The sequence below is a fragment of the Salmo trutta genome, chromosome 16 (genome assembly GCF_901001165.1).
Source record: "Salmo trutta chromosome 16, fSalTru1.1, whole genome shotgun sequence".
Lineage (NCBI taxonomy): Eukaryota > Metazoa > Chordata > Actinopteri > Salmoniformes > Salmonidae > Salmo > Salmo trutta.
Window position 1 is genome coordinate 60,500,267 of NC_042972.1, and position 13,876 is coordinate 60,514,142.

Here is a 13,876-nt window from a genome sequence, read left to right on the forward strand (position 1 = left end):
GGAAGAGAAACAGAGTCCTGGCAATGGAAAATGTGTCAGCTGACTCAGAGAGCAGTGAGGATGTTCTCTGCATCACACTAGGGCCAAAGTCAGAGAGCATCAACGTGTTGCAGGAGAAAACCACAGACCCCAATGCAGCTCTCTTTGCAACCATGCTGATCAGCAAAAAAGTCAGTCAGATTTCAGCTAGATTGCTGTGCTAGTTGTAATGTTATCCCTGCAAACCTCATAAAAGCCAGTCACCCAGAGCCCTGCAGTCACGTATTGGTGATGTATAACAAGAGTACTATGATGCCACTGGGGAAGTGCACACTTAAAGTGATCAATCCACGCAATAAGAAAACCTACCGAGTTGAGTTTATCGAAGTCCACAAGAATATGCACAGATCCATTCTAGGATGCACAGCTATCCAGACAATGGTGTTGATTACTGTGTAACATCACAACATCCTGGCCATCGAGAAAACAACATGATCCTGGACTAAAGAGCAAATTAAACAGGAGTACTCTGATGTATTCCAGGGAGATGGATGCTTACACGGCAAACTGAAGCTCGAAGTGGATGATCGACTGGAGCCGTCCAGCTGCCAAAGAGAAGAGTTGGATTAGCAGCCTGGTGGTTGTAGACATCCCTCTAGTGGTGTGGGGGCTGTGCTTTGGCAAAGTGGGTGGGGTTATATCCTGCCTGTTTGGCCCTGTCCGGGGGTATCATCGGATGGGTCCACAGTGTCTTCTGATCCCTCCTGTCTCAGCCTCCAGTATTTATGCTGCAGTAGTTTATGTGTCGGGGGGCTAGGGTCAGTCTGTTACATCTGGAGTATTCTCTTGTCTTATCCGGTGTCCTGTGTGAATTTAAATATGCTCTCTCTAATTCTCTTTCTTTCTCTCTTTCTTTCTTTCTTTCTCTCTCTCGGAGGACCTGAGCCCTAGGACCATGCCTCGGGACTACCTGGCATGATGACTCCTTGCTGTCCCCAGTCCACCTGGCCATGCTGCTGCTCCAGTTTCAACTGTTCTGCCTGCGGCTACGGAACCCTGACCTGTTCACCGGACGTGCTTGTTGCACCCTCGACAACTACTATGATTATTATTATTTGACCATGCTGGTCATTTATGAACATTTTAACATCTTGACCATGTTCTGTTATAATATCCACCCGGCACAGCCAGAAGAGGACTGGCCACCCCTCATAGCCTGGTTCCTCTCTAGGTTTCTTCCTAGGTTTTTGGCCTTTCTAGGGAGTTTTTCCTAGGGAGTTTTTCCTAGCCACCGTGCTTCTTTCACATGCATTGCTTGCTGTTTGGGGTTTAGGCTGGGTTTCTGTACAGCACTTTGAGATTTCAGCTGATATACGAAGGGCTATATAAATACATTTGATTTGAATTTGATCATAGTGAAGAAACCGTCTGGAAAAGTAAGAGTGTGCATTGATCTGAAACCTCTCAACAGGGTGCTCAAGAGGAGCCATTACCCACATCCCACTATTGAAGACATACTGCCAGATCTGAACAGAGCACGCGTGTTCTCTGTGATGTAAAAAACGGATTTTGGCATGTGGAACTGGAGGAGGAATCCAACTATCTCACCACGTTCTCTACTCCCATGGGACGCTACAGGTGACTGCGCATGCCAATGGGAATCAGTCCAGCCCCAGAGACCTTTCAGAGGAAGTTAAACCAGGCAATGGAATGTCTTCCAGGAGGCCAAATCATTGCAGATGGCATCCTGATTGTGGGAGAAGGAGACAATGATGAAGCGGCGACTCTGGACCATGACAAAACCTGAAAATGCTCCTGGACAGATGCAGGAAGCTCAATATCAAGCTGAATCCGGAGAAGCTGCAGCTCAGGCTGAAGGAAGTGCCCTACATTGGCCACCTGCTAACATCAGAGGGGTTGAAAGTGGACCCAGGAAAAGTGACAGCCATCAAACAGATGCCTAGGCCTACAGATGTGCAGGGGGTGCATGGTAAACTACCTAGCCAAGTTCTGCAGCCACACCATGGAGCTCTGAGAGCCACTGCGACAGCTAACACACAAGGACTCACTGTGGGAGTGGTCAGAGAGACATGAGCAGGCTTTCAATAAAATCAGGGATACCATTGCACAGACCCCTGTGCTGAAATACTACAACCCAACAGAGCAGCTTGTACTACAGTGTGATGCTTCAGAGAGTGGGTTAGGAGCAGCCTTGATGCAGGGAGGACAACAGTCCCGTGTGGCTCAGTTGGTAGAGCATGGTGTTTGCAACGCCAGGGTTTTGGGTTCGATTCCCATGGGGGACCAGTGCAGGGGGAAAAAATGTATGAAATGTATTTACTACTGTAAGTCGCTCTGGATAAGAGCGTCTGCTAAATGACTAAAATGTAAATGTAAACCAATATCATACGCCAGCAGAGCCCTGACAGAGACTGAAAAAGGGTATGCACAGATAGAGAAGGAGCTGCTTGCAGTGGTGTTTGGCATGGAGAGGTTCCACCAATTCACACATGGACGAACTGTGGAAGTGCAGTCAGATCACAAGCCTCTAGAGAGCATCATGAAAAAGCCTCTCCTCAGCGCACCAAAAAGACTACAACGCATTTTCATGAGACTCCAAAACTATGAGGTCTGTCTCCGATGAGTTCCTAGAAATGCATCGGTGCTGGCCGACATCCTGAGCAGGGCGTATCTCACAAAACAAGAAAACAGAGGCCCTGTGGAGGTCGAAGTGGAATCAATCAATATGATACACTACCTCCCTGTGTCAAGCGAGAGACTAAAGCACATCCAGAGCTGGACCGGGAGCTCCAGACACTGAAAAATGGGATCCTGCAGGGGTGGCCTGAAGTGAAAGGACATGTACCCTTGGAAGTAGCCATAGGAACAGAGGGATGTCTGAGAAGAGCTTGCGAGTGTGTCTAGCACCTGCACTGCATGGGGTATGAAGCAGCAGAAAGAAACGTTGAGGCCACACGAAGCACCAAAGCTTCCCTGGGAAAAAATAGGGACCGACGTGTTCCAGTTCAACGACAGAGACTACACATGGTCCCAGTTGATTATCTCTCCAACTTCTGGGAAGTGGACCATTTGGAGAACGCACAGTCGAAAACGGTCATTCGAAAACTGAAGACACACTTTGCACGCTATGGGATACCTGACATCCTTTACTCAGACAATGGTCCCCAGTAGTCTTCAGATGAGTTCCGAAGTTTCAGTAAGGCTTGGGACTTTACACACAAAACAGCAGCCCTGCAATGGTGCTCATGGGAAGACGTACAAAGACTACTTATAATGAGTGAAAATCTTCTGAGACCGGGGATGGCAAACTGTCAGCTGGAGAAGTTCAAAGAAAGACAACAGAAACAGGCAAAGTACTACGACACCTCTGCTAAGGATCTCACAGAGCTGCAATGAGATGACAGGGTGAGAGTTCAGCCACTCACAGGACAGAAACAGTGGTGGCAGAGGGCCACAGTAGTCTGACCTGTGGAGCAAAGGTCCTACAAGGTGAAGACAGAACAGGGACAATTCTTCAGGAGGAACAGGCAACACCTGAGGAAGAGCAGAGAAATAGAGGGGCAGTTCCCCACTGTTGAGGAGCCTGGCACAGAACCAGTAAACAGAGCACCAGCTGACGCCCAGCAGCGTGCTGAACACAACCGAGAAGTGAACGCTGCACCTCAACAAGAAGATCCAAACATCTCATGTCAAGCACCTCCTGATGTAATCAACACTCCACACACAAGGTCTGGTTGGGCCAGCTGAAGACCTATACACCTGAAAGACTGTGTGAAGGTAAAAATAATAATAATTAATGGACAGTCAGAGACAGTAAACAAACATTCAGTTCACATTCCAGTTTATTGCAGACGTGGACTACAAGCCAAAGTTAGGTGGAGTCTGCCTTTGTTGTAAAAAAAAAGAAAAAAAAAAAGAACATGTAGCAATATTGATGTTACACAGGAAACGGAAACCAGTTGTTACTTACGTTACTAAATGTGCTGGTTGACAACATGCCAAGTAAAGTTTGCTTAACTATATATCTTTGTCTGTCATGACTATTACACAAAGCATATTGAAACAACAGACACCTTTATGCATACTATTAAATAATTTTATGTGATCTAGCTTTGTCCCTCAACTAGCCATTTAAATTACCATTAATATTAAACTTTTAATGTTAAACATCTGTAACATTAAAAGTAAAAGTCCAGATTTTTTATATAAATGGTCATTTAAATGGCTAGTTGCGGTACGTGGCTATATGTGACCTAAATAAATAAAAATATATATATTTACTTCAATACATGTAATTTTGTCCTTTTTTCAACATTTAATTGAAATTCCTACTTGGGAGTGCGAATATGTCTGACCGGCGGCTTCAAAGCCTCTCAATGGCACATACATAGTATCAGTAATCCAGGGTTTATATACAGTACATTTGAAAAGTATTCAGACCCCTTGACTTTTTCCACCTTTTGTTACGTTACAGCCTTATTCTAATGTATTAAAAAAATAAAAGATCCTCATCAATCTACACACAATACCCAATAATGACAAAGCAAAAACAGGTTTTTAGAGATGTTTCTACAACTTGAACCTTCCAGAAGGACAACCATCTCTGCAGCACTCCACCAATCAGGCCTTTATGGTAGAGTTGCCAGATGGAAGCCACTCCTCAGTAAAAGGCACATGACAGCCCGCTTGGAGTTTGCCAAAAGGCACCTAAAGGACTCAGACCACCATGAGAAACAAGATCCTCTGGTCTGATGAAACTGAGATTGAACTCTTTAGCCTGAATGCCGATCGTCACGTCTGGAGGAAACCTGGTACCATCCCTACAGTGAAGCTTGCTAGTGGCAGCATCATGTTGTGGGGATGTTTTTCAGTGGCAGGGAATGGGAGACTAGTCAGGATCGAGGGAAAGATGAATGGAGCAAAATACAGAGAGATCCTTGATGAAAACCTGCTCCAGAGCGCTCAGGACCTCAGACTGGGGAAAACGTTCACCTTCCTGTCACAAGACCCACTGGTTGATGCTTATTTATAAAACCATCTTCGGCCTAACTCCCCCCTATCTGAGATATCTACTGCAGCTCTCATCTTTCACATACAACACCCGTTCTGCCAGTCACATTCTGTTAAAGGTCCCCAAAGCACACACATCCCGGGTCGATCCTCGGCTAGCGACTGGGCTGCAAAAAACACTCAAACTGGACAGTTTTATCTCCATCTCTTCATTCAAAGACTCAATCATGGACACTCTTACTGACAGTTGTGGGAGCTTTGCGTGATGTATTGTTGTCTCTAACTTCTTGCCCTTTGTGCTGTTGTCTGTGCCCAATAATGTTTGTACCATGTTTTGTTGCTACCATGCTGTGTTGTCATGTGTTGCTGCTTTGCTATGTTGTCGTCTTCGGTGTTGTGTTGTCTCTCTTGTCATGATGTGTGTTTTGTCATATAGGATCTGCAGAGAATAATAGGAGAAACTCCCCAAATACAGGTGTGCCAAGCTTGTAGCATCATACCCAAGAAGACTGGAGGATGTAGTCGCTGCCAAAGGTGCTTCAACAAAGTACTAAGTAAATGTTCTGAATATTGTAAATGTGATATTTCAGTTTTATATTTAACAAGTTTGCAAAAATGTATACAAACTTGTTTTTGCTTTGTCATTATGGGGTATTGTGTGTAGGTAGATTGATGATTTAGAATTTTTTTAAAATCCATTTTAGAATAAAGTTGTAACGTAACAAAATGTGGAAAAAGTCAAGGTGTCTGAATACTTTCCGAATCCACTGTATGAGGACACCCCTTCAAATTAGTGGATTTGGCTATTTCAACCACACTATTTCACACACACTGTTGCTGACAGGTATATAAAATCGAGCAGCCATGCAAACTTCATAGACAAACATTGGCAGTAGAATGGCCCATACTGAAGAGCTCAGTGACTTTCAACGTGGCACCGTCATAGGATGCCACCTTTCCAACAAGTCAGTTCATCATATTTCTGCCCTGCTGTTATTGTGAAGTGGAAACGTCTAGGAGCAATACCACTCAGCTGCGAAGTGATAGGCCTCACAAGCTCACTGAACGGAACCGCCGAGTGCTGAAGTGCGTAAAAATTGTCTGTCCTCGGTTGCAACACTCAGTACCGAGTTCCAAACTGCCTCTGGAAGCAACGGCAGCACAAGAACTGTTCGTCGGGAGCTTCATGAAATGGGTTTCCATGGTCGAACAGCCACACACAAACCTAAAGATCACCATGCACAATGCCAAGCGTCGGCTGGAGAGGTGTAAAGCGTGCCGCCATTGGACTCAGGAGCAGTGGAAATACGTTCTCTGGAGTGATGCATCTGGCAGTCCAATGGACGAATCTTGGTTTGGAGGTTGCCAGAAGAATGCTACCTGCCCCAATGCATAGTGCCAACTGTAAAGTTTGGTGGAAGAGGAATAATGGTCTGGGGCTGTTTTTCATGGTTCGGGCTAGGCCCCTTAGTTCCAGTGAAGGGTAATCTTAACGCTACAGCGTACAATTACATTTTAGATGATTCTGTGCTTCCAACTTTGTGGCAAGAGTTTGGGGAAGACCCTTTCATGTTTCAGCATGACAATGGCCCTGTGCACAAAGCGAGGTCCAAACAGAAAGTTTGTCGAGATCGGTGTGGAAGAACTTCACTGGCCTGCACAGAGCCCTGACCTCAACCCCATTGAACACCTGTGGGATGAATTGGAACGCCGACTGCAAACCAGGCCGAATTGGCCAACCTCACTAATGCACTTGTTGCTGATGGAAGCAAGTCCCCGCAGCAAAGTACCAACATCTCGTAGAAAGCCTTCCCAGAAGAGTGGGGCTGTTATAGCAGTAAAGATGGGATCAACTCCATATTAATGCCCATGATTTTGGAATTAGATGTTTAACGAGCAAGTGTCCACTTTCTTTTGGTCATCTAGTGTATCATAGTAATTTGAGGGTCCCGTATTTACATTTACTATGTTATGTCTAGTCCATGAATTCATGCTGGCATTCTGCCTCAGAACTGCATTCCTTTACTGCATCTCCCATTCCTCTCAAGCTTCAGGTGACTCTTCAATTGATGTTTTCAAAAGATCAGGAACCAGCAGCCAGGTGTAACAAAAAAGCTGGTAGTGTCCAGACGCATCATTCAAACAAAAACAATTAGCCAGCTAGCTAGCTAGCTAGCCAGCCAAGCCAAAAATAGTTGATCTGCCAGTCCATCAGCAAATCTGTCAAAACCACCAGAAATATCCAGTAAAACTTAATGTCATCAGAAACAAAACAGCTGATTAAAAAAAATTATGAAACACTTCATCTAAAATAATTATATATGAACATATTTACAGGAGTGCTCTGCTTAGGCTGCTACTAGTGCACCATGGCAACTACAGAACTAATGACATGGATGCTTTATTTAAGGGCCTTATGAATATCACTTATCACAACATGACACTCATGGAGGTTTATGTCTGCTTTATGTATGCAACTTTCAAAGGAAGTGCTACCCAAAATGATACCTTGAGGTATATTACAGTAATGGAGCTTATAAAGCTGACACTGCCTCAGAGCTTTTTTCACAAGCAACACAGTGGTATGCAAACAAAGATATTGACAGGGCTGTGCACAAGCTCATTGGAAGACTGAACTAATTCTTTATATTTTGGGAAAATAAGGTTAAGGTAATAAAACATCAGTACTACTGTAGTTCCATGCCATTCCAAACAAAAATTGTATTAAATCTTTTCCATTTTTTCCATTTATTTTTTTATACATGCTACATAATCTCAGACTTTGTCAGCAGATGACTGTGGCCTAAGAATAGCCCTTGCACAACCATAACCCTTGACCTAACACTTACTATTACATGAACCTTGGCCCTCTCAATAGTATAGATCTCATCACAAGCTCTTGCCATAACTCTGACCAACAGTACTTGATAAAGGAATGCACAGATATTCTTAGTATTTTTTTTTTTAATTAACAAAAAAAGCACGTAATTTGTCAAAAGGTTTAATTTAGGCATACCATTAGAACAAGGGCAAGTTGTGATAGGCAGGGTAGGAAGACAGACCAAACAAAAAAAGGAACCAGACTGCAAAAAACAGCCCCTTATACAAATACACAGAGCATGTCAGACATAACAAAATGCGGTCATAAAACATTAGTTAAATTTAGACAGAAAAAATTGATTTGGGAGAAAAATGTAAAATTTGAAAACATCTGAAGCACCACGGTGAACTATAAAATAGTGGGGTAAGTTCACAAACTCAGAAAAGCCATGATGTTAGGTTTATTTGACTGCCTGGAGTTTAAATACAATCAATTATCTCTTCCTACACACAACAGCATATCATAAAACAAAAAAATTACATAACTCTGAAAAGCCCAAACCCTAATATATATTTTTTTTAAAACCTCCTCTAGTGTTAATGTCTCTTAAAGATGAAAGTGAACAAACACACTCAGAGGTACGCATACTGTCACTCACACAGTCACTTCAGTTGCACAAACCAGAACAGATATAGTACAAACATATTTCAAGAGAAATGTCATTGTGTTTGCAAAATGTAACTAGTTGTAGGTTCGGTTAGATTCATTCACTTCAAAGATACATAAACGTGTGAACCATTACCCAGAGAAGAACTTCAAGGACACCATGTGGAGTTTTCCTCATAGATATCTGCCTGTTTGAAAGCCAGAGTATCTGGAAGGATATAGTTAAATAAATCCAGTCAAAAGCTCATTTAAACCCAACAGCCCTGCAAATGGGAATCAAATTCTCCACGCTGGAAATTGATATTAATAAATATAATGTAAAATAGGTATATTTTAAATGTATATTTTTACAAACAGATTCAAGAACAGCTGATTGCCATTTGAACACATGACACTGATATTGTGCATAAACAACAAAAATGAATACAGGATATTGTAATATCTTGTTGCACTACACATTAACGGTATGAGGTATTAGAAATTCTACATGGAGGTTTTGAGGAGTCATTTTTATACTTTCTCTTCAAAATATATTCTGTGGGCTAAGAGGAGGAAATGCAACAATGCTTTACAGAAGAGAACGAGGTGAGGGACGCACAGAAAAACACACATTTTTAATTAGCCTTTTCTGTTTGGTTGCTCCAGAGATTTGGGGCTTTTGGTGGTGAAAGGTACAACATGCCATTGCCCCTCTATAGGAGACTGAGCTTGGCATTAAGCGAAAGGTTGTCAAGTTGATGTTTAGTCTTTTTTTTTTTTTAAGTCTCTGTTTATTCTATTCCTTCCCCAAATACGAAAACACATCACACTAAACCATAGTCTTTCTTTTCCACCTATAGCAGCTATGGAGTAACAGCAGTGGCTAGTTGGCGGCCCATGCTTCCAAATCCTTCATGTCTTCCTCGTCTTCCTCTTGCTTCTTCTGTACTGTAAGAATTAACCACATTCATTTAATAAAGTAAGTAAGATTTTTCAATCTGCCTATAAATAAAGACTGAGGTAGCATATGCTACAATGTCTGACAATTACATTGATTTTAAAGTGTTTCATGTTGGGTATCGCACCAAATTATTATTGTGTACATTTTCTCTCTCCCTCCCTCCCCATCTCCAGACAGTATTTTATAAACAAAGGCATTGCAATGGTACATTAAATTCCTGGCAGTGATCTTAAGGGATATTAGCTAGCTTTAACCTGTTTGGGGTAGGGGGCAGTATTGAGAATTTTGGAAAAAATATGTTCCCATTTTTAACTGCCTCCTACACCAACTCAGAAGCTAGAATATGCATATTATTGTTCAGGTTTGGATAGAAAACACTCTGAATTTTCTAAAACTGTTTGAATGGTGTCTGTGAGTATAACAGAACTCCTATGGCAGGCAAAAACCTGACAAGGTTTCAAGCAGGAAGTACCCTGTCTGACAAGGAGTCGTGCGTCTTGCATCTTTTTATTGAAAAGTAAGGATCTTAGCTGTAACGTGACAATTCCCAGGGCTCCAATAGGCTCTCAGAGCCCGCGAAATAACTGAAGGTTTACGAGGGAGCCTCAGGTTGAAACAGATTATCGCCTTTTGTAAGTGGATGCTCAGAGGACCTTTGAATGATGCGCGTGCATGAGTCGCTTCTGAGGAGAAATTTTATTCGGCTGTTTAGGCTCAATGCATACTCCCGGTCGGAATATTATCACTTCTCTACGACATAAATGGCATAAAAATTGGTTTTAAACAGCGGTTGACATGCTTCGAAGTACGGTAATGGAATATTTAGACATTTTTGACACGCCAATGCGCCATGCGCGAGACCGGGAAGAAGCATTCTAGAACTCACGAACAAAACGTCGCTGTTTGGATATAACGATGGATTATTTGGGACCAAACCTACATTTGTTATTGAAGTAGAAGTCCTGGCAGTGTATTCTGATGAAGAACAAGCAAGGTAAGAACATTTTTCTTATAGGAAATGTGATTTTGGTGGATGCTGACCTGGGTGGGTATCTAAATAGCTAGCCCTGTAATGCCGGGCTATGTACTTAGATTATTGCAAAATGTGCTTCATCCGAAAAGCTATTTTAAAATCGGACATATCGAGTGCATAGAGGAGTAATGTATCTATAATTCTTAAAATAATTGTTATGCTTTTTGTGAACGTTTATCGTGAGTAATTTAGCAAACTGTTAGTAAATTCAACGGAAGTTTGCCGGGGGTTATGCGTTTTCTGAACGTCACATGCTAATGCAAAAAGCTGTTTTTTGATATAAATATGAACTTGATTGAACAGACATGCATGTATTGTATAACACAATGTCCTAGGTGTGTCATCTGATGAAGATCATCAAAGGTTAGTGCTGCATTTAGCTGTGGTTTGGGTTTATGTGACATGATATGCTAGCTTGAAAAATGGCTGTCTGATTTTTTCTGGCTGGGCACTCTGCTGACATAATCTAATGTTTTGCTTTCGTTGTAAAGCCTTTTTGAAATCGGACAGTGGGGTTAGATTAACGAGATTCTTGTCTTTAAATAGCTGTAAAATAGTCATATGTTTGAGAAATTGAAGTAATAGTATTTCTAACGATTCAAAAATCGCGCCACTGGAATTTCAGTAGCTGTTACGTAGGTGGGACGAAATCGTCCCACATACCCCAGACAGGTTAAAGGAGGCTAAGCTTGAGTGGCTAAGCCAAAATATCCATTACCTGCTGGTCTTGCAGCAGAGGGTACATTTGAGGGTACATTTGGCAGCGGTACATTCTCTGTGCTTGCGATTTCTAGCAGGTTTTTGTCTAGTTCCTCTTGTTCCAGTTCTTCCAATTCTGCCAAGAGATCATCCTAAACAAACAAATAAAACATCATTAAGGGCTAGACAAGTCTATATATCCAAAGAAGATAAGGATACATTTAATAACAACAACGATAGTAGATGACTGCAGTCTGATTCGGTATGAGTTCTTGCTATCCGTGATCTTTGGGACGTCCCTACCCCATTGAAGTTGACATTTAAAATGGTTAAGGTTAAGGGTTGAAGTTAGGGTTCAGGGGAGGGATGTACCAATGATACCGAATTGCACTAACCCTTCGGTACGGAAAAATTGAGACATGCGCACTCAGCTTCTTAGCTTTAGCTTACTTCATCAAATTCCTCTCCGAACCCTACGGGTTTAGAAATAGCGTCAGAGATTTCTTGTGCCAGCTCCTGCTGCTCTGTGATGTCCTGCATTAAGTCGTCCACTTTGTCTATGTCCCTGTGGGCAAAAATAACAAAATACCATTTCATTTGCAATGGACATCATTCATAGCAAATTCAGGAAAGAAAAATAGTGGCATTCTGAAAGATTTTCTAGCACCAGCCATTTATGGACATTACTACACCATGAGCTGCAATGATGAAATTCCCAAACATTTACAAGATTTAGGATAGAGATATGGTAAATGAAAATCAACCTCACAGCAGAAATTGGTGTTTTATTACATTTTTATAATGCAAAGTGCCTGTCACAAATGTGAAGTATTAAAAGAAAGTTGCATGCTCTACAGTGCATCCAGAAAGTATTCACACCGCTTTATTTTTACAACATTTTGTGTTACAGCCTGAATTTGAAAATGATTAAATTGAGATTGTTTGTCACAGATCTACACACAACACCCCATAATGTCAGTGAAATTTTGTTTGACATTTTTCAGAATCAATATAAATGAAAAGCTGAAATGTCTAAATAAGTTCAGGAGTAAAAATGTGCTTAACAAACCACATAAGTTGCATGGACTCAATAATAGGGTTTTTTGAATGACTACCCCACACATACAATTATCTGTAAACCCTCAATCAATTATTGAATTTCAAGCACAGATTCAACCAAAGACCAGAGAGGATTTTCAATGCCTCGCAAAGAAGGGCATCGATTGGTAAAAATTCAAAAAGCAGACATTGAATATCCCTTTGAGCATGGTGAAGTTACTAATTAGGCTTTGGATGGTGTATCAATACACCCAGTCACTACAAATATACAGGTGTCCTTCCTAACTCAGTTGCAGGAGAGGAAGGAACATGCTCAGGGACTTGACCATGAGATCAATGGTGATTTTAAAACAGTGTGTAAGTGTTGTGATATGAGAAAACAACAACATTGTAGTTACTCCACAATACTAACCTAAATAACAGAGTGAAAAGTAGGAAGCCTGTACAGAACACAAATATTCGAAAACATGCATCCTGTTTGCAACAAGGCACTTAAGTAAAACTGCGGCAAAGAATGTTGGAAAGAAATTCACCTATTGTCCTGAATGCAAAGCGATATGTTTGAGGTAAATCCAAAACAACACATCACTGAGTACCACTCTCCAAATGTTATGCTTGTCATCAGCAAGGACTATGGAGATTTTTAGGGTAAAAAACAGAATACAGCTAAGCACAGGCTAAATTTTTCTAATTTTCTAAGTGCCAAAAAAAATGAGAGAACCATAGTGATTTCAATATTGTTTGGTTTTGTTGCACTACATGTAATGAGGACATGAAAAAGGGGTTCTTATGGTGTAACTGACCCTGTTCATTTGTGATTAATTTAGGATTTAGAATTGACCAAATCTCTGGACATTTTTCAGAGGAATATTATTTTAAGTCAGAGAGGAATTTTGCAAGAAACTACATAAGATTTATTTTGGTTAATATTCATTATTTATTTATAAAAATAAATAAAAATGTGTGTGGGGGGGGGTTGAAATTGGAATCCTTTGCTCCAGACAAGGGCAATTCCAGGCATACAGCTGACATCTGAAATCTTCATCCCTAACTACAACGTTTTCAGACAAGATAGAACGACCAAAGGGGGCAGTGTTGCAATCTACTGCAGAGATAGCAGGACAGAACTCTGCAGGCTATCCAGGTCTGTACCCAAACAATTTGAACTTCTACTTTTAAAAATCCACCTCTCTAAAAACAAGTCTCTCACCGTTGCCGCCTGCTATAGACCACCCTCTGCCCCCAGCTGTGCTCTGGACACCATATGTGAACGGATTGCCCCCCATCTATCTTCAGAGCTCGTGCTACTAGGTGACCTAAACTGGGACATGCTTAACACCCCAGCCATCCTACAATCCAAGCTTGATGCCCTCAATCTCACACAAATTATTAATGAACCCACCAGGTACAAAGCCACAAACACTGGCACCCTCATAGATATCATCCAAACCAACGTGCCCTCTAAATACACTTCTGCTGTTTTCAACCAAGATCTCAGCGATCACTGCCTCATTGCCTGCACCCGTAATGGGTCAGCGGTCAAACGACCTCCACTCATCACTGTCAAACGCTCCCTGAAACATTTCAACGAGCAAGCCTTTCTAATTGACCTGGCCCTGGTATCCTGGAAGGATATTGACCTCATCCC

The 13,876-nt window shown here is 41.8% G+C and overlaps 1 protein-coding gene across 1 annotated transcript in view; it reads right to left on the reverse strand.

The window, feature by feature from the left end:
• Nucleotides 1–7,741: 7,741 nt before the first annotated feature.
• The window catches only part of LOC115151131 (charged multivesicular body protein 4b), a 42,546-nt gene continuing 36,411 nt past the window's right edge, over nt 7,742–13,876 (reverse strand). The window contains exons 3-5 of the mRNA XM_029695140.1: nt 11,620–11,734; nt 11,189–11,321; nt 7,742–9,424 (exon numbers count right to left, since the gene is read on the reverse strand). Coding sequence (XP_029551000.1) covers nt 9,360–9,424; nt 11,189–11,321; nt 11,620–11,734 — 313 coding nt within the window. The 3' untranslated portion in view covers nt 7,742–9,359. The remainder of the gene's footprint in view (nt 9,425–11,188; nt 11,322–11,619; nt 11,735–13,876) is intronic.